This window comes from Bos javanicus, chromosome 14 (assembly GCF_032452875.1).
Source record: "Bos javanicus breed banteng chromosome 14, ARS-OSU_banteng_1.0, whole genome shotgun sequence".
NCBI classification, from domain to species: Eukaryota; Metazoa; Chordata; class Mammalia; order Artiodactyla; family Bovidae; genus Bos; species Bos javanicus.
The window spans coordinates 38,457,731-38,481,907 of record NC_083881.1 but is presented as its reverse complement, the minus strand read 5'-3'; the positions used below and the strand labels follow the sequence as shown (position 1 = coordinate 38,481,907).

The window sequence follows — 24,177 nt, the reverse complement described above, 5'->3', positions numbered from 1 at the left end:
ATAGTTAACATAAATTTTTACTCAAAAATATTTTAAAATAGCAAGCAATGTTGTAATTTTCTATTCAAAAGAGTATCTAAATAATCTAAAAATAATGTTTAAGTTCATTATAACTTTTGGCAAAATTGAAACAGCTTTACTGGGTTTTCAAGATAAATGCAAAAAGAAATGGTCCTTGACTATCTTACTGGACTTTTAAAATATGCATTGCTGTCTGGCAAAGTAACAATATCAAAGCACAATAGTGTTTGAAAATGCAATTACGCTAGACATCTAGATCTTGGCTGAAACCTCTGGTCTTATATTCCTACCGAAAACTATAAATTACAATGAAACTATAAAATTTGAAAATGAATTCCATGAACATCTGTCGTTTTTAGATGTATATATCTGCATGCAGACGGAGAAGGCGATGGCACCCCACTCCAGTACTCTTGCCTGGAAAATCCCATGGACGGGGAAGCCTGGTAGGGCTGCAGTCCATGGGGTCGCGAAGAGTCGGACACGATTGAGCAGCTTCACTTTCACTTTTCATGCATTGGGGAAGGAAATGGCAGCCCACTCCAGTGTTCTGATGACAACAGAAGCTATTTCTTAACTAAGAAGCAAAAGTTGATTTGTGACTTTCAAGACTGCAAAGCCAAAGTGTTAGTTGCTCAGTGAGGTCTGACTCTTTGTGATCCCATAGACTATAGCTCACTAGGCTCCTCTCTCCCTGGGATTCTACAAGCAACAATACTATAGTGGGGTGCCATGCCCTTCTCCAGGGGATCTGCCCAACCAGGGATCAAACATGGGTCTCCTGCACTGTAGGCAGATTCTCTACCATGTGAGCCTCCAGGGAAGCCTAATTATGATTCTAGAGAACTGTTTCTGAATCATCCCTATTGGATAAAGTTTTAATACTGTGCCAAACAGAGAAATACAACTGAAAACCTTCAATAAAACTTCCCAGTAAAACTTCAGCGTAACTAAGACAAGAAGTTATTCTCAATAAATAGTTAACACGAGGTATCTCTTCAAGCTTAGTCCTGAAAACCCAATGATAAATCTTCAAAGTAAGGCACAGACTTTCACATGTAATTTTTCTACACAGCTAAAAGGATGATCAGGATTTTCTAGGCAGCTCATGAATGTACAAGCAGTTGAAGAAAATCAAAAACACATAGAGCTATCTCTTTCTAAACGCCACCTTTAAAAGATAATTCTTATCCTGCCAGCCCTTCTGGAACAACAGGTTTATAAATATCCATCATATGTCAAAACATAAATCCTTCTCAAACCACTGTTGTGTTTTCTATTTACATCAGAAAGTGCGATCCCCAAATCTGATGGAATAAGCTGTCAATGTGATCTGCTCAACAGCAATTAACTGGAGCTCTAGGAAAGAACCTGTTTCTCAATGGAAGTAACACAGGTGACAGTTCACAATGCTTCAGCTTCAAATTCCAAAAAGAATGCCTCGTTATAAAATCTTAGCCACCTTCTTTTCACCCTGATGGTGGTATTATCAGAACTACAATGAAGAGCCAGACATCAAGGAGATCAATCAATCAATCTATGCTAAAAGAGCCTATGAGGTTTTTGTGACCAAGTCATCTGGTACAAAAAGCACTGGAAAACAGTACATTCCTTACAACTCGGAAATTACCTCAGGTGTTTTAATTCCTGTGCTTCACCTGCTTTGAAAAGACTTTGTAGTCACAGGGAAAATGCACGAGGCTCAGATTTCAAAGGGAACACCTGGGTTTCTGGACAGAGAGGCTTTGCCAGGTACTGAGAAAATAGCAGCATCACCCCAGGGCAAGGCACATATGAGGGTCTCCTGGAAATGACAGAGATGTGAGGCAGATGTGGCAGTGTTTTACCTAAAATCTACTTCAAAACAAAGCCTTGGAAGTCTTAGCAAAGGAGTGACTTAATGATTGAGGAAACTGCCTCTTCAGTTTACTAAAATTAAAATAATTTTTGGAATGAAAATTTCATGTGTGGGTGAACTCACAAGATCATTTTAGTTACACCCACTGTTTTGATATTATACAGACAGACTGAACGCATGATGTAAGGCAAACTGTCCTTGTGACGCCTCAGAGCCGTGAAATCAACAAAATCCTTACCTTTCTCCAGAATGTCTGCTCATTCGCATCTCATCTCCTTGCCTAGGCCCTCCCAAATCTGGCTATAACTTACTTACCTATCTCACTTGCCATCCACCCCTTCTCAACCTGAGCTGACTCTACTGGAACATTAAAATGCCTGAACATCATCAGGAGATCTTGTTAAAACTCAGATTCTGACTCAGTAGGTCAGGAGAGAAATCCAAGTTATGACATTTCTAACAGAAGCATACACTGAATAACCATACTTCAAGAAGCAAGGTTCCAGTACCTGTCCGTTCACATTTCTCGGCCACGGAAGCCATCAGAAATTTTCCCCTACGAGACTGTTCTTTCTTTCCTCCCCTCCTTGGTTACTTAAACATTATCCTTTCACCAAAGTCCTGTTAACAGTCTCTCTCCTCTCAGAAGTCATTTCAACCACACTATGTATTCTATTTATCTCACCCTTCTCTGAATCGTCTTATTAAACCCAGCAATCACTATGTGTTCTCCAACCTCTGCTTCTACTTTGGATTTTAATTCTCAAAGCAGAATTTTAAATCAAAAACTGTCTCATACCTTTTCTGTGTTTTCCATGTCGCCTAATATAAAACTTGACATACAATATATTACCAATATGTACTCATCGATTTTCTCTAGCCTCAGCTGGCCTGGCCTGGGCAATAACTTGGATCACAAATATGGAACCTAAATACTCTGCATCAAACATACTAGTGTGCTCTAGAATCAGGTGAAAGGGTATTCATGGTGCTACTGTTGTTTATTAGCTAAGTCTTGTCTTAGCTATTAGCTAATTTTGCAATCCCCTGTACTGTAGCCCTCTAGGCTCCTCTGTCATGGGATTTCCCAGGCAAGAATTGAACTGGACTGCCATTTCTTTCTCCAGGGGATCTTCCCATCCAGTGAGCAAACTTGTCTCTTCTGCATTGGCAGGTGGATTCTCTATCACTGAGCCACCAGGGAAGCCCAACTCATGACATACCTAGGCTAGGCTAAAGATAAACTTTTGAATAGTTGAACATGGATTATTTTTGTAAAGGCCATATCTTTTTACTGACTTTGTGATAAATTCAAGACTACAATGCTTTCATTGTTTTTGTTGCCATTTAGGAGAGAAGTTGTTAATCTTTAAGACTATATTTAAGAGACCTCAGTATTTAAGGAAATTCTTTAGTATTGACAAAGTACAATACCATCTATCAGTTCTCTAAGTCTTGACCTATTAATATTCCAAAATCACTGCAGATGATGACTGTAGCCATGAAATTAAAAGACGCTTGCTCCTTGGAAGAAAAGTTATGACCAACCTAGAAAGCATATTAAAACTAAGAGCATTTCCTTGTTGAAACAGAATTAATCAAATCCTTTTTCATTCCTTCCATTTTAGAATCACTGCTGAAAATCTTGTCATCCTTTTACCTTTTTTATTCCATTTTTCCCCTTCCAATTAATATAAATGGAGCTTAGAGTATGTGTCAGCCTCTCAGCTGAGGAAATGCAGAAACTACTAAAGCACAGTTCCTTCCCACAAAGGAAGGTAAGGCAAGAGAAAGAGACAAGGATATAAATAACAGAGGCAGAGACAGGTATGAAATGCTGTAGAAGCCAAGGAACTGGGGTTAGAGTGTACCTAAAATCACTGCAGATGGTGACTGCAGCCATGAAATTAAAAGACGCTTACTCCTTGGAAGGAAAGTTATGACCAACCTAGATAGCATATTCAAAAGCAGAGACATTACTTGGCCAACAAAGGTCCATCTAGTCAAGGCTATGGTTTTTCCTGTGGTCATGTATGGGCGTGAGAGTTGGACTGTGAAGAAGGCTGAGCATCGAAAAATTTATGCTTTTGAACTGTGGTGTTGGAGAAGACTCTTGAGAGTCCCTTGGACTGCAAGGAGATCCAACCAGTCCATTCTGAAGGAGATCAGCCCTGAGATTTCTTTAGAGGGAATGATGCTGAAGCTGAAACTCCAGTACTTTGGCCACCTCATGCAAAGAGTTGACTCATTGGAAAAGACTCTGATGCTGGGAGGGATTGGGGGCAGGAGGAGAAGGGGATGACAGAGGATGAGATGGCTGGATGGCATCACTGACTCGATGGATGTGAGTCTGAGTGAACTCCGGTAGTTGGTGATGGGTAGGGAGGCCTGGCGTGCTGCGATTCATGGGGTCGCAAAGAGTCGGACACAACTGAACAACTGAACTGAACTGAACTTTGGACAAGGGGGTTTAGACAAAAAAGCAGATTAGTCTTTAGGTGAGTCTTGAAGGAAGAGGAGAAATTCACTGGAGAGAAAACAAGATGCACATAAATCATTCCAGCATCTGCAAAAGCAGCAGGTTGGCAAGATGCCTACAGCCTAAAAAGCCCAAGGTATATGGAATAACGATGCAGGTGATTTTATGAAAGAGCACTGCTTTTCATTTGTTTAGATGTATTCACTGCATTCACCGAACTCAAGCAACAAAAACTCTTCTCTCAGCCTTTTCTTTCTAGACAGGAGTTCTGAGGTTCTTTCTTCATCTTCAGTCAAAAGCCTCCCCTCCCCAACCTCTTTCTTTCTTGGCTTTAGTTTCCTGTCTCTGGACACCTGATCTCACTATAGGTTTTTTTGAGCCCATCAGTCAATCATTCAATATTTCAGATTTGGATTTGCCACGTCTTGAACAAACACAAGATACAGTTTCATATTTTATTCCTAGCACATTTATTGGATTGTCTCCTGTTTAGATAAGGTTACCTGAACTATTTGAGTTGCAACAGCAACACAAAGGGGAGAGTTATAAAAAGTAACTCCCATGCTCATTCTTGGGTCTTATCTAATAGCTCATTATCTGATCTAGCTGACCTTTTCTACACCCCCACCCCTTCCCCCAGCCCTCACCTCTGTTCTTGCTCACTTCTGAATTCTACTTCCTTCCTTCTTATTCATGTGGCTTTTTCAGTTTATCCTGTCATTCACTGAACCTCTGTTTTCACTATCCCACAGAACTGTGCCATTAACTAATTTTGAGATTCCATTTACCACCACTCCTCCAAGTAGATAGATTTAAACAGTGGGTCTTGGGAAATCTTATTGTTTAAGCTTCTCTTTTTGGTTTCTAAGCACTTCATGAAAGGGAGTGATTTCTATTTTCCTGCACTAATAATTAAGAGGTGCTCCCTTAGAAAAAGGAGAAAGTGAATGTGAGAGTTGAGGTGAAAAAGGATCTGGATCCTAGAGTCAATTTTTAATGTCTCTTTTTAGACTTCACTTCCTCTGGACAGCCTCAAGCTTTCTACTCAGAGTTCCATTCCCAGTGGCTGCGGGACTGCCACAGTGGCTGCCACATCACCTGGGAGCTTGGTAGGAATGCAGAATATTGGGGGCCACCCAGACCTCCTGAGTCATAATCTGCATGTTAACAAGATTCCCAGGGAATTCATATGCACAGTAAAGCCTGAGTGACCCTGGACTAAAGCACCCTGATTTCTATTCCCCAAATCATACCTAGCTGCTTTTTCATGAAAAACATTTTTTCTACCCTTAATTTTCTAGTGATTGAAAATTTTCTTTGATTAAACACTTAAAACTTAAAACCTGTTTAGCCTATTAAATAATGTCCATGTTCATATTTTGCCTTTGTGGTTGATGAGCTTCTAATAAAGAAAATCTGTTGCCTTTTTCGTAATAAGCTATCAAGAAAAAGTTGACTTAGTTAACTTAATTGCATTTTATTGATTCTGTTAATCAGTTAAAAGCAAAAGAGAAAAGAAAAAGTAAGATTCATTGGCTTATAGTTCTAGGTTCTTATATTAAACTCACCAGTTTAATAACCCACTAATCCAAGTCATATATCTGGGTCATTCCCATAATTTATTTTTTGGAGTTCCCATACAATTAGTTGTATTTAACCTCCAGTCTGCAATTTGAACCTCAAACACATTACGTGGTCTGTATCTGTACTTGATTTGTATTACAGAATATCTGAACACTTTTAAAATCAACCCCCTTCTCCCACCCTGGCTAACATAACTTGAATCTCATTCACATCTCCAAGAGCTGCCGAGTCAAATGCCCTCAAGCAGGTGATACCACATAAAATGGCTGTAAAGAGTGGTGTGACCTACGGCAAACTAGAGAAATTATTACTTTAAATCTTCCTGCTTTTTGGAAATACTTGACCACTACATATGATAGGAATACATACTGTAGTAAACTTCCCTATCAGATTTTGTAACTTAAAGCATAGTGAAATAAATGAATACAAAGTACCTCAAAACATCTCATGCATTTGACTCCACAGAGATCTTTATGTAATAACCCCCAAAATACCTTTTCATAATATCCCATCCTCACACCACTCCATTCCTGCCCTCTCAATCTCAGCTGACAATCTTGCTCCATACTTCATTGGGAAAAACAGAATTATTCATATAAAACTTCTCTTTTTCCACTAAATACACCAAATATACCTACAGCCTCAGCCCTTCCTGTCAGAAGAAAAAAACTGACTCTGCAGTTATATTTTTTCCCTCCCATGTCAAGTGCTTTTACAAGTTGTACATTTCCATCAACTTCCAAGCACACTCTTTAAAAAACAAAACCAAAAACATTGCCATATACCCATGTAGTGCTAGCTAATTCCATTTCTCAAATTGTTCTCAGCTTTCTTTGCTTATTTCTCCTTTCTGCTCCACCTCTACATATTGCTGGGCCATGGCTCAATTTAAAGCATTCAACCTTCATCCATAAAAATCTTGGATGGTTTTATTCAGTCAGTTAAGATGGTTCTTAACAGCATCCATACATCATTTCCACACTTTTATCTCAAGTCCCACTTCTCCACTGACCATTAAACTCAGCTGAGGACAACAAGGCAATGCAAAATAAGCTTTGTCTAAAGGAAACCCCTGATTTCATTCTTACCTTCTCTTGTTTCTCTTCCTGTCTCAGTAAATGCTTCAATTATCTATCAATATGCTTAAATAAGCATATTGGGCTTCCCTGATAGCTCAGTTGGTAAAGAATCCACCTGCAATGCAGGAGACCCCAGTTCGATTCCAGGTTGGGAAGATCCGTGGAGAAGGGATAGGCTGCCCACTCCAGCATTCTTGGGCTTCCCTTGTGGCTCAGCTGGTAAAGAATCTGCCTGCAATGCAGGAGACCTGGGTTCCATCCCTGGGTTGGGAAGATCCCCTGGAGGAAGGGAAAGGGTACTCACTCCAGAATTCTGGCCTAGAGACTATATAGTCCATGGGGTCACAAAGAGTGGGACACGACTGAGCAACTTTCACTTTCAGTTTTATGCTTAAGTAAAAATCTTAAAAAAGTCGTCCTCCTTATCTTTCACCCTTCATATTAAATTTATCAAAAACCCATCAGCAATGCTATTTAAACAGACCTGAAACCACCCACCTCTTCCATCTTTACCACTGTCACCCTGGCCCCAGCTATCATTATCTCTCATTAGAATATACCAATGGCTTCCTACCTATCTCTCTGTGCTTTCACTGTGAATCTTCCTGCAACCCATTCCCCAAGGCACAGAGTAATTATATAAAACTGGAAGTAAGACCAAAGGTCAGTCCTAGCCTTCTTTGTGGTCCCTGAAGACTCCCACCTCATTTTTGACTTAAAGACCTTTTACTTGATATTCCTGCTGCCTAGATTTCTATAGCTTTGTTTAGTTGACTCATTATTCTAATTCAGCTCTCAGCTCAAAAGTCATTATTTTAGAGAGGTCTTCCCCAGCTACTCAGTATGTTAGCTCCACCTCTATCATGCATGCATGCTAAGTCACTTCAGTCGTGTCCAATTCTATGCAACCCTACAGACTGTAGCCTGCCAGGCTCCTCTATCCATGTGATTCTCCAGGCAAGAATACTAGAGTGTGTTGCCATGGCCTCCTCTAGGGGAGTTTCCCGACCTAGGGATCGAACCTATGTCTTCTTATGTCTCCTGCATTGGCAGGTGGGTTCTTTACTGCTAGCGCCACCTCGGAAGCCCCCACGTCTGTCATGCTCCATCATCTCACATTGTTTATTTTCATTAACTTGTTGAACTTTTTTCAAAAACAGTGCCTGGTACAAAAATGCTCAATCAGTATTTGTTGAATTAAATTCTTTGTAAATCACAGATTTATCAATTAGAATAAAAAATTGTTTTAATCAATTACAAATGCCTTTCTGTACCTTCTTAAAATTATGACAGCAACAGATACTTAGGAAAATAAAGAAAGGGTTACTTAAACATACTTACTGTTACACCTTCACCAGACAATTTATTACCACTTGAATTTTCACATTTTCTTCCAATAAACTAAATATTCTATGTAACATGTGCATATATTATGTTCACAGGGTTCTTGAAAAGAGTCAGACACAACTTAGCGACTTAACAACAACAATGTATATATTATACATGACAACATATAAAACTATAAAATGCTAGTTTTATAAACTTAAATTCAATTAGTAAAAATCATTAAAAAGATGAAAATTTAAGTTTTAAATCCTGTGTAATTACTTGGTTGTATAAATTCCCAAGATAAGTATGTGAGAGAACATAGCTAAACAATAGCAAAGAATGTTCTTGAACTAAATGTCATTCTTAATTGTGATTATAAATGATTATAAATGACCACGTTGCTTTTAATGAAGGCAGCCGGTAAAGGTAACTAAAAAACAATTAAGCAAAGAAACTGCATTTCCCTACAGACTATAATTATAAATTTGGGATATGTTCCCAAACTGACTTACCTCTTCTAAAACTAAGCTGAAAACTTTGGATTAGAAAAGAGTTAAGGCTGCAGATATCACCTGGCCCAGAGGAGATAATTCATGTTTGATGAATGAGTGGGTAAACAAGCTTGATCATTTTTCCCATCCATTCTTCCCTGAACCATCCTTGGACTACTATGATGATACCCGAACGGTTTTATGAGACCTCCGGTATAGCCTTCATATCTCAGAATTCAAGGGTCCTCATTTCACTTGATCTTTATAAGCAACATTTAACTGAGTTGATCATCCTTTCTGCCTCTCTTCATTTGACTTCAGGACATCTTACTTCCCTGTTTTTTTTTCCTAATTCTCAACTCCATTTGATGTTCCTCCTCTCCTTCCCTAACTCTACACTGTTAAGTATGTCGTGGGCTCACCCTGTGACTATCTCTTCCTTCTACGGTGGCTCAGACAGTAAAGAATCAGCCTGCAGGGCGGGAGACCTGGGTTCGATCCCTGGGTTGGGAAGATGCCCTGGAGGAGGGTATGGCAACACACTCCAGTATTCTTGCAAAGAGTCAGACACAACTTGTATCTGTTCTCCTCAGTGAAAGCTGGGACCTCATTTTCTACATGACTTTCACACTCATGTCAGCCACACGGGCCACTTGCTGAGTTGGGAGAGTTAGGGTTTTTACACCTATTCTAGGCAAGTTAGAAAGTTTGTTGTATTAACAGCTGGGCCCTCAACAGTGCCCGGTATTTGGTAAACTAATACTTGTCAAATGAAGAAATAAACAACAATAAACAATTTCAAAATTTTGTGACACTTTTCTGGCTCTGGGTATTGCACGCTCCTGATGAAACTGCTTCTCATGTCTTGCGTTTCTAAGATCCTAGATCTGCTGCTTTCATTTAATGAGGAATCTTTAATCTTCCAGAATTACAGGGTAGCTAACAAATTCAACAGAACTGAGCTGTAATGTCACTCTCTTCCTACAGGTATTGCCATCTACAAGTGCAACTTTCAAAAAGAAAATTACATTAATTTGAAATGTCAATGCTAAAAAAAAAAAAAAACAACAAAAAAAAAAAACACGCTATGTATCCAAATTAAGGTTTTAAAAACTTTTCAATTCTATAGACAAATTAACTAAAACAAAGAAAAAGCTTTATTATATCTAAATAATATTAGTGAAGTAAAACAAAAACTGTTTAAGAAAATTAAATGTTATTGTAAATCAAGAAGAAAGAAACTTTAAAAACTTTAAATAAGACTAACATTCTTTGAGTCAAGATATTTCGTAAACCTTTAAGTGCATATAGATTACACTGCATACCCTTAAAAGATGCAAATATTTAACTTTGAAAACTACCAGGCAAGTGCTAGTACACAGAAAAAATAATCATTTTAGGAATCAAAAGTTGAAATAAAACCTTACTTGCAGTGAATTCCTGCCACTTTTAGCAAGGTAAGAAATTTGTCAACATTAAGCTCTGGGTAAATGAGTTATGAGGCCATCAATTTATTCTGTATATTGTATCAGTTCATTTCAGTCTCTCGATTGTGTCTGACTCTTTGTGACCCCATGGACTGCAGCTGCCAGGCCTCCCTGTCCATCACTAACTCCCAGAGCTTGCTCAAACTCATGTCCATCGAGTCGGTGATGCCATCCAACCATCTTATCCTCTGTCCTCCCCTTCTCCTCCTGCCTTCAATCTTTCCCAGCATCACAGTATTATATGGATAATACAATATCCATATATTATTTTATTCAGTGACAATGATATATGTCACTGGGTGGCAGATAATGTCAGAAAATGTACATTTATAATAGTTGCTTTGTGAGAGCAACTCACAAGCTAAAATTAACTTTTTTTAGGCTTAGACTCAGGGCTACAGCTAGTCAGAAATAGGGCAGAGCCCAGACTAACATCACCCTGGGTTGGGGGCTACATTGTCCCTTGACCAGTTTCTACAGTTATCTGCTGTACAGAAGAAAGATCTGCATAGAAGAAAAATCACTTCATTTCCAGTGTTAAGCATGGCCGTATAAAGGATTTAAGTGACAATCTGGTACTGAGCCATTGTTTGTATCAAAACATGTACCATGGACTGTGAGTATGACTGGCTGTTGGCTTGGACCCTCTGGTTGCCCAGTGGAAGGACAGGTAGCTAGATGTATTTTGTTCTACATTTGGAAAAATGCTGTGCAAAACTTCTGTCCCTAGTCTCATCATATGTGAAGTAACAGCAAGCAGGTACAGCCATCAACCCTCCCAGCAGAGTATCTGTCAACTGTTCTGTGACTGGCACGGAAATAGTTATAATAGTGGGAATAGCTTGTATAATTGTCGTTGTGAGACATGATCTTTGGGTCAGCAAGATTCCCTGGAGAAGGAAACAGCAACCCAGTCCAGTATCCTTGGCTGGAGAATACTCATGGACAGAGGAGCTTGGCAGGCTATAGTCCGTGGGGGTCGCAGAGTCGGACACGACCGAGCATTTACAAAGGCAAATGACACATATAAAATTTTTAGGGAATATGTCCTAAAGTTGCTAAAGGACATTCTAGACTTAGATACACTTTCTATCACAGTGAGCTGTTTTGGATTTTAGCCAATCTATACTTTAAGACACTTATTAAAGAGTTGTTACAAGAGATAAATATGCATTAATTTATTATTTAAATTCCAGAGCATCTGAACATCTTTACCACTGATCAGCAGCTCTATATTATAGGACAATTTTTAGTACACCATGAATATTTTTAAAAACAGAAAAAATAATTCTGAATTATTTGATTTATTCTTCATCTCTGATATTTCCAACTTATCTCTGGTGTTGATGATATCCTACTTATAGAACTTTTTTTATTTTAATTCCTCTTTCTTGTCCTTTATATTTATCTCATATAATTTTATCTATTTTCCATCCATGCTTTATTCAACACATATTTACTAAACATTCAACAGTATTCAATCAACAAATATTAATATTTACTGAGTACATCTATGCATCAGGCACACAGTTATAAAAGTAAGTACATCCTTATCCTTCCAGGAAATTCAGTCTTGAAAGGAAAATGGACATGTATATATTTAATTGCAACAAAACTTCAATACTATAAACAGGCTTAAATAAAATACTTTGGCTTCTCATGTTGCGCTAATGATAAAGAACCCACCTGCTGATGCAGGAGACGTAAGAGATGCAGGTTCAATCCCTGGGTTGGGAAGATCCCCTGGAGGAGGGCATGGCAACCCACTCCAGTATTCTTGCCTGGAGAATCCCATGGACAGAGGAGCCTGGCGGGCTACAGTCCATAGGGTCACAGAGTCGGACATGACTGAGCAATTAAGCACAACACATGCACAGCAAGAAAGACCCAGCACAGCCAAATGAATTTTAAATAAAAAAAAAAAAGAAAGAACAGTGTATAGTTTAATATGAACACAGATTCAATTATATACAAGGGAGTTGAGCTTTCAAACTGTGGTGCTGGAGAAGACTCTTGAGGATCCCTTGGACAGCAAGGAGATTAAACTAGTCAATCCTAAAGAAAATCAACCCTGAATGTTCACTGGAAGGACTGATGCTGAAGCTGAAGCTCCAATACTTTGGCCACCTGACACAAAGAGCCAAATCATTGGAAAAGACCCTGATGCTGGGAAAGACTGAGGGCAGGAGGAGAAGGGGAAGACGGAGGATGTGATGGTTGGATGGCATCACCAACTCAATGGACATGAATTTGAACAACAACAATAAGGGCTATGGGGCTTATTGGACTAGATCTGCCTCCTTTTGTAAGTTCTTCAAGACGGGCTTTAACTTGTGAGCAGCCAGAAGTTAACAGGAGCTTTGGACAGTTGAGTAAGCGTCAGAGATTTGTTTGAGGGAAAAGACAGATTGTGTAGCAGTGATGAAGGTAGATTAAAGTAGAAATAAAGTAAGACTAGATAGTATAATCTTCTGCAGGGGAAGCTGTGATGCCTGTCTCGGGGAGACAAAGAACACAGGTTTGGATGAAATAGAATAGATGGATTCAAACATTTCTAAGACAGAATCTAAGACTCTGGCGAGTAACTGTGTATTTGTATTTGTGTGTACACATTACATGGAAGTGGACAGAGGGAATGAAAGCTAGGCAAGAGCTGATGTCCCTGATGATCTGTTTTTGTTTGGACAGGACTTAGCAGATGTCGATGACATTCCCTGAGAAAGAATCCAGGGAGGGAAGGAGGACCATGGGCAAGAGTGGAACAAAAGCAGCTCATTTTCTTTTTAGACATCTTAAACTTGAAGCAATGTTACAATATTACTTGAGGATTCAAGAGATGACCCAGTGGGCAGTGGGAAACATGAAAACAATGCTCAAAGAAGACTGTCGGATGGAGTGTCAGCACGGAGCCATCAACAGACAGAAGGTATTTAAAGTCAAATGAGTAGATAAAATTCCCCAGGAAGGGAGAAGACCAAAAGTAAAACCATGGGGGCCAAAAGGAAAGTTTGAAGAGATGAGCAAGACTCTTGGAAAAGACCCTGATGCTGGAAAAGATTGAAAGCAAAAGGAGAGGAGGGTGGCAGAGGATGAGATGCTTAGATAGCATCACCGACTTAATGGACATGAACTTCAGCAAACTCCAGGAAATAGAGAGGGATAGGGAAGCCTCTCGTGCTGCAGTCCATAGGGTCACAAAAATAAGACACGACTTAGCGACTGAACAACAACAACAACAACATTTTGAAGAAATAACCAAAATAAATAAATAAATAAAAGAACCAAGTGATGGGGTTAATACCCACAAAAAGGAAAGGCTTGAAGAAAAATAGCAGTATGCTCAACAGGATCAAATCTCTTATCTCACTGCAGCCCGTGGGCTATATATTCCTAAATCTACATACATAGGAATATATAGCCCATGGGCTGGTATAGAATTGGTATCCCTATACCAAGTCTACCAATGACAAAAACAATGCCCCAAATCGTTGTTGTCAGACTTCATATACCAGCAAGCAGCGGAGACAACACAGGTCTAAAGGCAATGTTTCCTCCTCAAATATCCACTGCCTCTTCAGTTACAGCTTCATTTGATGACCTAAAAGCTTCAGTTTTTCAATGTATCCTGAATTAAACACTGGTAATCCCTCTGCTTAGGTTACTGGTTTCTATAATTAATAATGCATTTCTCCTCTCCCTGATTCTACCACAGGGCTTTGATTTCATCAACCTACTCTGCTTCTGGTTTCCTACAAAAACAGTCAGCCACTCCACTTTGTTGATTCCTTTTTTTTTTTAACTTCATTAGAATACAGCCAATTAACAATGTTGTTATAGTTTCAGTGGACAGCAGAGGGACTCAGCCAGACATATACATGTATCCATTCTCCCCCAAATTCCCCTCCCATCCAGGCTGCCACATAACACTGAGCAGAGTTCCTTGTGCTGTACAGTAGGTCCTTGTGTGTTATCCATTTTAAATATAGCAGTGTGCACATGTGATCCCAAACTCCCCAGGTATCCCTCCCCACCATCCTTCCCCACTGGCAACCAGTAAGTTCATTCTCTAAGTCTCTGAGTGTGTTTCTGTTTTGTAAATAAGTTACTCTGTATCGTTGCTTTTTAGATTCCGCATGTTGGTTCCTCTTCCAGCTGAGACATGCCCTTCACTCTTGGCCACAGCTTGTGGTCCTGACCATCTGCCAGAAACAACATAAACGTCATCTTCCCCATTGATTAACTCTCCTGTAGGAATATTCCAGTATTCTGTGATCCCCTGGCATCAATCATACATGTGAACGAAGAATTTTGTGTCCCTGCGTACTTCAAAATTTTCAAATGTGTCTATTCTTTCTTCTCAATCAGCCTATAAGCTCTTCCAGTGAAGATGTGACCTTCCGGAGGTCATTTTTAACCCTATTAATTAATGAGCCTTAGAGTGGGGGCAGGGTTATGATGTTAATAAACATGAATGTGGCTTGGCTGCGGTATTCAAACACAAAAAACAGACTAAAATAAGCACCAAATGTACATAAAGTAACTGGCTATTCAAACTTTTAATGCAGTATAACAGAGTATAGGACTTCTGTGATAGCTCAGATGGTAAAGATTCTGCCTGCCATGCAGGAGACCCGGGTTCCATCCCTGCATCAGGATGGAACCCTGGAGAAGGGGAGTGTAAGTGGCCAAAAGCGGTGGCACTTATCACATGGCACTGCAGATTCTCTAGGAAGTGGCTCTTTAGCTTTTCATTTTATCAAAAGACCCTTTGGCGGATTCATTTTGATATTTGGCAAAACTAATACAATTATGTAAAGTTTAAAAATAAAATAAAATTTAAAAAAAAAAAGAAAAAAAATATTTATTTGGTTGCAGCATGTAGAATCTTTAATTGAGGTATGTGGTATCTAGTTCCTTGACCAGAGATTGAACCCAGGCCTCCTGCATTGGAAGCATGAAGCCCTAGCCACTCGACCATCAGGGAAGTCCCCTGAAAGAATTTTTTTTAATCTTTTTATTTTTTATTGGGATATCCCTGATAGCTCAGTTGGTAAAGAATCCACCAGCAATGTGGGAGACCTGGGTTCCACTCCTGGGTTGGGAAGATCCCCTGGAGAAGGGAAAGGCTAAAGTATTCTGGCCTGGAGAATTCGAAGGACTGCATAGTCCATGGGGTTGCAAAGAACCAGACACGACTGAGCGACTTTCACTTCACTTCACTTCATAGCCAATAAACAATGCTGTGATAGCCTCAGGTGAACAGTGAAGGGACTCATTCATATAACGTACATGTATCCATTCTCCCTCAAAAATACACTTCAGTCAACTATTTGAACCAATTTTCTTTCCATGGGTCGATCAACATCTGTACTTACATATACATAAATATATAGTTATTACTATATATTTACTATATATATTACTATATATTTATATAAAGTAATAACTATATAAAATATAGTGTTTCAACAACTATATTTTATATAGTGTTTCAACAGTGTTTCATATAAAGCAGTATCGTTCTTTTAGACTTCCCCTTCCATGTGTATTCTAGAAAATGTGTTCCTGTGTTACCGTCGGGAAATAAACTCTGCAGCCCAGTTATTAGCCAAGACATAGTTCTAGTGTTCATAGTATCTAAGGGCAACACAACATAAACCTTGGCTGGTTTCTGAATCTACATTTCAAGGATAGAACGAAAGCAGTGACTGAAAAGAAACGCATATAAACATTCTAGACCAGACATCATACAATAGGCACTTATTTTCTTTGGAAGTCAGACATAGAAAACGAATCACAGAACTGTTCTTTCATTATTTCCATATTACTTAAAACACACACACAAATATTCTCAGATTTCTTTTTGCACATTTGAACTCCCAAGTTCTTCCTTATTTTGAATAAAATGCAATGAGTACCTATCAACATGGAATAAGCACAGGGTGGCCTACTTGGAAAAACTCCATAATTAACTGGCTCTTTCTGTTTGAAAGCTCACAGATGAAGAAGTCAGAGAATCCTGTACTTTGAACAAACATTTTCAAATAGTCAGAAAATGGGAGACATTACTGATGTCATATCATGCATGGCACAGAATTTTGAAAAGAGCAAACAAATTTCAGATGAGCTATTTAAATGGTATTAAGGAAATATAATATTGGTTTTATGTCTTAGTAATACTTACAGGGACCCTGTAATTGCAGTATGGTTGATAATAAGCTAAACTTTACACAGGTCATCTCATTTCTCACATAATCTTCACAACACCCCTCTGAGGTGAGCACACGTGTTAGACATGAGGAAACTAAAGTAGAGGGCAACTTATGATTTGCCCAAAGTCACACAGCCAGTGGGTGCGTGCGTACATGCTCAGTCGCTTCAGTCACGTCTGACTCTGTGTAACCCTATGGACCATAGCCCGCTAGGCTCCTCTGTTCATGGGATTCTCCAGGCAAGAATATTGGAGTGGGTTGTCATGTCCTTCTCCAGGGGATCTTCCCGACCCAGGGATTGAACCCGTATCTCTTATATCTTCTACATTTGGGGGAGGGTCCTTTTCTCCTAGAGCCACTTGGGAAGCCAGAAGTGGGTATCAGTGCCAGAATTTAAACCACTACAGCCTGATGGCTGGGACTGATTCCTTATCTCTGATGACTTCTCTTGCATGCTACCTACTTTCTTTAGGTTAAAATATTTTTCTAGTAAAAGTTAAAATAATATAAGGAAATATTTTGTAATATATAATGTGAACTTAGAATTTCCATGTTTCATCAAAGTTACCTAAATAGAGAATACCTATCCAAACTAATGTAAGTGAAAAAAAAAGGAAAAACTAGAATATATTAAAATTAATGGGACCCTGTAATGTGTCCAAAGGAGAAATGTTAGCATCAATGTTCATTAAGTTTGCTGTCATCAATGAAGATCATCGGTCTTTGCTAGTGCATTCCTAATTCATGCAAGGAGTAAGATTTTTGAAAACTTTTCTATATATTTAGGGTATGAAGTATCCTAATATTAATGAGTTACAGTCTTGAAAAAGTAATATTTAACAGTCTTTAAAAAGTAATTTTGTTTCTCAAACTTGCTAATTTACTCTCAGAATTCATATAAGGTTAAGGATATCACGTATTTTTATTGAATCCTTTACCCAAACGTATTTTCACACTTCGAAGTTCACAAATAAATCCAGAGGGTAAAAAGTTATTGCCAAAGTATTCCTTAACACAAAGCAACCACAGAAATGTATACTTTACAACATGTCATTTACACACTTCTAAGAAACAATGGCCCATTAGAAACTACATATATATATATACTTTATGAACATGAGTGCATGCCCAGTCACATCTGACTCTTTGTGACCCCATAGGCTGTAGCTCCACCAGGCTCCTCTGTCCATGGGATTTTCCAGGCAAGAATACTGGGGTGGGTTACCATTTCCTCAGCCAGGGGATCTTCCCGACCCAGGGATCAAACCTGCGACTCTGTGTTTCCTACATTAGCAGGTGGATTCTTTACCACTGCACCACCTGGGAGACCCTATACCTATCTATCTGTCATCTGTCTACACACACATACGTGTGTGTGTGTGTGTGTGTACACACACATCAGTCATCTGGAAAGTGTCTTCAAATTATTCATCCTTGATTTTTTTCAGGTCCACCATTCATAAGATTCCACCAGTTAGGAATTAGGAAACAATTCTTCTACTAAGTCATTTAAAAGCAAATACATCAACTGTTCAGCATTTTCGGGACAGGAATCTTTCTCCTAAGAGCAGAATTTAAAGCACTTAGTTGGAACATTAGATCTGAAGGTATTTATTTTACTCTGAAATATAAAGAGCTATTAAAATGAAATGAACACTAATAAAGAATATGTAGAAGAATACATAGGACCTGGGAATTCCCTGGTGGTCCAGTGGTTAGAACTCCATGCTTTTCCTGTCCAGGGCCTAGGTTTAATCCCTGGTCAGGGAGCCAAGATCCTACAATCCTTGTGGCATAGTCAAAAAAAAAAAAAAAAAAAGAATATACAGGACTAGACCACTGCTTGTGTGTAGTAACAAGATTGGAAAATTGCAAAGATGGATTTTAATCAAAGATGGATAAAAAAAAAAAAGTGGTGGTACCAGAGAACTTGACTCAATACTCTATAATGACCTATATGGGAAAGGAATCTAAAAAAGAACAGCTACATATATAACTGATTCACTTTGCTATTCAGCACAAACTAACAACATTGTAATGCAACTACACTCCAATAAAACTTTAAAAAATGAAAAAAAAAGAATATGCAGAAGAAAATACTCTTGAAGAAAACCTTTTTTAAAAGTTTTATATAAGACAAATGATAAAAGATTAAATACCAGCAGGATGGATTTTAACCACAGAAGCTAAAAGCATCATTAAACATTTCTATGTACATACCATTTGAAAAATGTTCTTACCATATACTCCATATTAGAAGCTGTAGGATATACCTGACTTCGCAACTTATTATGAAGGTCCAAGATACTCTGCATGTCATTGTCTGTGATGGCCCTTTTCCCTCTTTGCTTGGCTATCCACCACACACCATCCTCATCCATGTACTTTTCCAAAAGTTTTTCCAATAAAGTGGCATTAGGAACCACCATGGCTGGAATCGCTGGGGCCATGAGGAGCACTGTGGTTACCCTGAACCACTCCCGCACGGTACACTTCATAATGAATGCTCTCAGGATTTCCCCGGGAAAATCTCCAACACCGGCTCTTCCACTCCTTTTGGCTATAAGGACATGTAGTGCAATTAGGGTGAAAATCCCGGCACACATAAATTTTCTAACAACAAAAATAATACAACAGTCACAAAGGGATGGAGCCAGTTTGATTTGTGTACTTAATTCCAGCAAACGGAATAAATTTTGAAATAAATTTTCTCCAATCCATTTTTACTCCAGAGGACTTTTCACAGTGCACCTTTCCCACAAAACAGAAAACTGTATTTTCCAAGATAATGTACATGATGCCAAAAACATGGCAAAAGCAACCCAGAAGAGTTAAAGCTTGAAAGCGATGTCTGAATTACAAATCTTTAAATGGCTATTTATGGCACACAGCCTGCAAAGGGTTCTATAATGTTTTATCCTAGAATGTTTTATCAGGCAATCCAGAGGTCCAGGTTTCTCTCTCTGTTTCAAGGTATTATTTTATCTCAGTGCCCCATCTCTGGTTCAAACATTCAGAATGTCAACAAAATTATGAAATCGAGGGCGAATGCTTTAAAGAAGTACAACATTTTACGCATACATATGTCCATGGAGATTTCTAAAGGGACCAGTGAATTAATGCAAGTGAACAGTTAAGGTCACTGGGGTAAGTATCTTCGCATACAGGCACAGGTCAAGAAGAAAAATTCATTATTTCCTAGAAAGCGTGTGCCTAACCTGTAGCCCGCACCTGATGAAGACAACAGCCCACGGGCGGTTTCGGAGCCTCTCCGGCCACACGCCGCAGGCGCACACGGTTCACCCAAACCAAAGGAGGTGAAACTCACAAACTCACTGAGAAGCAGGAGCGCCCAGAGTTCTCCATCGTGGCTGCTTTCCGAGTACACACCCACCCCTCCGTGATCGACCGTTCTCTGCAAGTGGATTTTTTTTTTTTTTTTTAAGTTGAGTTTAAGAAGAAAAAAGTAGAAGAGGGTGGGAGCTTGACGACTTACCTCTCCAGTGTGAAGTTCCCTAAGATGGATCAGCCGAACCAGACGGCCGGCCTCCCCAGCCGCCTGCAGCCTGCACACAGACGGCCCGGTTCGGGAGGACCCGGGCCTCGCACGTCCTCCGGCGCTACCTGCAGTGGAATTGCTATCCTCGGCCTCGGCCGCTCCCCTCGGACCTGAAAGCCGGAGCTGGGCAAAGCGCGGCGAAGTTGGGAGCCCGAGGCTGGGGTGGAACGGCAGCGGCCTGGTTAGCTCTGCAGGGTGGGCGCCCGAGCGTCTCGGAGCAGAAGCTGCAGGAGCGAGAGGGGCGGGGACTCGGGTCAGTCTGGGCGGCGAAGGCTGCAGGCGACCCCGCGCTCCCGCTCGGTGCAGTCGCCGCGCGCAGAGCCAGGCGCAGAGCGCTTCCGCCGCTCCCCTGAGCGCCCGGGCATTTATTGCGGTCCCCGCGCGCGCGCACGTGACGTGAGCGCCCCGGCTCGCCCACCCCCACCTCTGCCCAGCCCTGGACGCGTGCCCGCGGCGGGAGCGAGGAGAGGCCGCCCGGCTTCTCACCACCCGCTTCACCATCCCCGCACCCCGCCCTCCGGCCCAGCGCCGTCAGGACGCCTGGCCTTTGTGGCGGTAGCTTGGGCTTCAGGGACCAGAAAGTGGAAGGTCTGGACCTCGTGAGAGGCCGTGTGCAAGGAGGATCAAACTCCCAACGCCCCCTCGCAGTTCCGCCAACTTTCCGAGAGCCGTCTTCTAGTTCCTTCCTGATTCGATGCTAAACAAGGAGCTGTCCCAGAGAGCGCGCGTAGCCGGTGGAGTGGGGTTAACACTTTGGAAACTGGGAAAGGTAACTGGGGCAGGGGAGCGTAGGGTACGGGAACGGAAGTCTAGTCCTTTTATTTTCTCCAGGGAATCACTTCCATTACCAAGACAGGCTGTCTAGAATTAGAAAGTTGTTCTTCTTTGCTGCGTTAGAACATTGATGATAATGATGAACAAATGGGACAAGGATTTCATAGAGTGATGGATGATCTGTGACTCAGGGTTGCCTGACAGTTGAGAGCCCCACTTCATCCTTAAAATATGTTGCATTCTCTTCCTAAAGTGACAGCAGCACTTTTTTTTTCTTTCTAATGATGTAGACATTTATGGAGTTGATACAAAGAGTAGCCTCAATTTATCAGAGCTACCTTGACAGGAATTCAATACCCAAACCTAGAAGTGATAGTGAAATGAGAGTCAGTCTCCTAGATGTTCATGCTAAAATTCCAAGTAGGAAAATTACTAATTTTAAGTTCATAAAGGCTCACCATAATTAATGTGGTGCTACAGGTACATTATTTTATTAAGCATTTATTTAATTTATTTACCTTTACTTTCCCTCTGTGGGCTTTCCTTGTGGCTCAGATGATAAAGAATCTTCCTGTAAGTCCAGAGACTCAGGTTAAATCCCTGGATTGGGAAGATCCTCTAAAGAATGAAATGGCAACCTATTCCATTATTCTTGCATGGAGAATGCCATGGCCAGAGGAACCTGGTGGGCTACAGCCTATGAGGTCGCAAATATTCCGACGACTGAGCAACTTCACTCCTGCGTTGTGGGCAGATTCTTTACCACCTGAGCCACCAGGGAAGCTACAGTCTATAGCATATGATCAAATAAAGTAAAACTCAGAAAGTAATTCCCAAATTCCACCACCCAATTACTTTATCAAACCAAAAAAATTCAAATCTATGCCTCTGGTGAACATGAGACCTTGCTTCCTCTCAAATACAGAAAAGAAACAAAAGGGAAACATGGCCTAGCAGAACACAGAAGGTGAAAAGCTCGATGCACATAACCAGTTTCATAGAAGGTGTCATTTTTAGCAACTTATAACACTTGCACTTTTCAAATATTTATAAATTTTTGCATTGGTTTTCCCTCTTGGAAACTAATGAAAGACCCCAAAGTCTGTGATACAAGAATTTTCATTTGTCATATTAGATGAAGAACACTTTTATATACTGCAATTTTAGTGTACTGGAAATTATATGTATGTATGCCCCAGTCGCTCAGTAGTGTTTGAGTCTTGCGACCCCATGGATTGCAGCCCACCAGGCTCCTCTCTCCATTGAATTTTCCAGGCAAGAACACTGAAGCAGGTTACCATTTCCTCCTCCAGGGGATCTTCCCTACACAGGGATCAAACCTGTGTCTCCTGCATTGGCAGACAGATTCTTTACCACTTGAGCCACCTGGGAAGCCCTGTTGAAAAATATACTATCAAATAAAAAACAGTTAAGAGTAATAACATTACTTGAAACATTTTCAAAGAGAATTTAAGTTGGGAAAAAACAAATTAAGATGCTAAAAATGAAGTTAAATGCATTGACTCTTGAATGTTTCCATCATAAAACTTTCCACAAAATACACAGATCACACACCTAAAGGCTTACATTAAAGAAAATTAATTTTGGTTTTAAGATTTTAATTCCCAAACTTTCTCCAGGCAAAAAAAATAAAAGTTTGTATTCCTTGTCTTAGTGTTTCTATTGGCTTCCAATCTGCTTCTGCAGGTCATATTTTTATATAAAGGCAATGATTTAAACATTAGCAATATTAGGCATTAACACTTTGATAATATGTCATATCTGATTTAATGTATATGCTGGGAATGTCATTTTAAAGAATAATCAAACACAATGTTCTGGAATACTCTAAAATGATACTGTTCACTTTTTAATTTTTTGTTGGGAAATCTATGTGGAGACTAAAGAAAACGTCCCAGAATTCATGTATAAAGTGCACTTTGGTTTGTGGCTGAGACTGATACTTGTAAAGCCACGGTTGTTTTTAGCATTGCTACTTCTTGTAGCAGACACTGTGGTCGCCTAACCTAAAACCAGCCTTCCACCGCTTTTCTTCGAAGCCCATAGCTGCCAATTTACTGGGGGTGTTCACTAGCTCACATTCTGTCAAACTGTCCTCAGGAGATGAATGTTGACTAGTGAAAGGCAATCTTCACACTCTATCAGTACTTGATTTAACTACCAGTAATTGACTTAGCCTGTATATGACTTGGAACCCTGGATCCTGAAAGGAAGGAAGATATCTGCTTGGGTGAAGACAAAGGTGGGCAAGGGTTTTATTTTGTAATAAAAGGAGATGCAAAAAGAGAAAATGTCCCTCAGGTGCTAATATATAAGTTTGTGAAATTTAAATATGCACCTGTTATCATACAAAGTGGTCAAACAAGAGATGGCAAGAGTGAAGTCGACATTCTAGGAATCAGCGAACTGAAATGGACCGGAATGGGTAAATTTAACTCAGATGACCATTATATCTACTACTGCGGGCAGGAATCCCTGAGAAGAAATGGAGTGGCCATCATGGTCAAGAAAAGAGTCCAAAATGCAGTACTTGGATGCAATCTCAAAAACGACAGAATGATCTCTGTTCGTTTCCAAGGCAAACCATTCAATATCACAGTAATCCAAGTCTATGCCCCAACCAGTAACACTGAAGAAGCTGAAGTTGAATGGTTCTATGAAGACCTACAAGACCTTTTAGAAGTAACACCCAAAAAAGATGTCCTTTTCATTATAGGGGACTGGAATGCAAAAGTAGGAAGTCAAGAAACACCTGGAGTAACAGGCAAATTTGGCCTTGGAATACGGAATGCAGCAGGGCAAAGACTAATAGAGTTTTGCCAAGAAAATGCACTGGTCATAACAAACACCCTCTTCCAACAACACAAGAGAAGCTATACATGGACATCACCAGATGGTCAACACTGAAATCAGATCGATTATATTCTTTGCAGCCAAAGATGGAGACGCTCTATATAGTCAGCAAAAACAAGACCAGGAGCTGACTGTGGCTCAGACCATGAACTCCTTATTGCCAAATTCAGACTTAAATTGAAGAAAGTAGGGAAAACCATTAGACCATTCAGGTATGACCTAAATCAAATCCCTTATGATTATACAGTGGAAGTGAGAAATAGATTTAAGGGCCTAGATCTGATAGATAGAGTGCCTGATGAACTATGGAATGAGGTTCGTGACATTGTACAGGAGACAGGGATCAAGACCATTCCCATAGAAAAGAAATGCAAAAAAGCAAAATGGCTGTCTGCGGAGGCCTTACAAATAGCTGTGAAAAGAAGAGAAG

General features: G+C 40.0%; 1 protein-coding gene across 1 annotated transcript in view; it reads right to left on the bottom strand.

The window, feature by feature from the left end:
• The window catches only part of CRISPLD1 (cysteine rich secretory protein LCCL domain containing 1), a 50,750-nt gene extending 30,268 nt beyond the window's left edge, over window positions 1-20,482 (bottom strand). The window contains exons 1-2 of the mRNA XM_061439036.1: window positions 20,037-20,482; window positions 18,781-19,100 (exon numbers count right to left, since the gene is read on the bottom strand). Of these exons, the coding sequence (XP_061295020.1) occupies window positions 18,781-19,038 (258 nt within the window). The 5' untranslated portion in view covers window positions 19,039-19,100; window positions 20,037-20,482. The remainder of the gene's footprint in view (window positions 1-18,780; window positions 19,101-20,036) is intronic.
• Window positions 20,483-24,177: the final 3,695 nt, after the last annotated feature.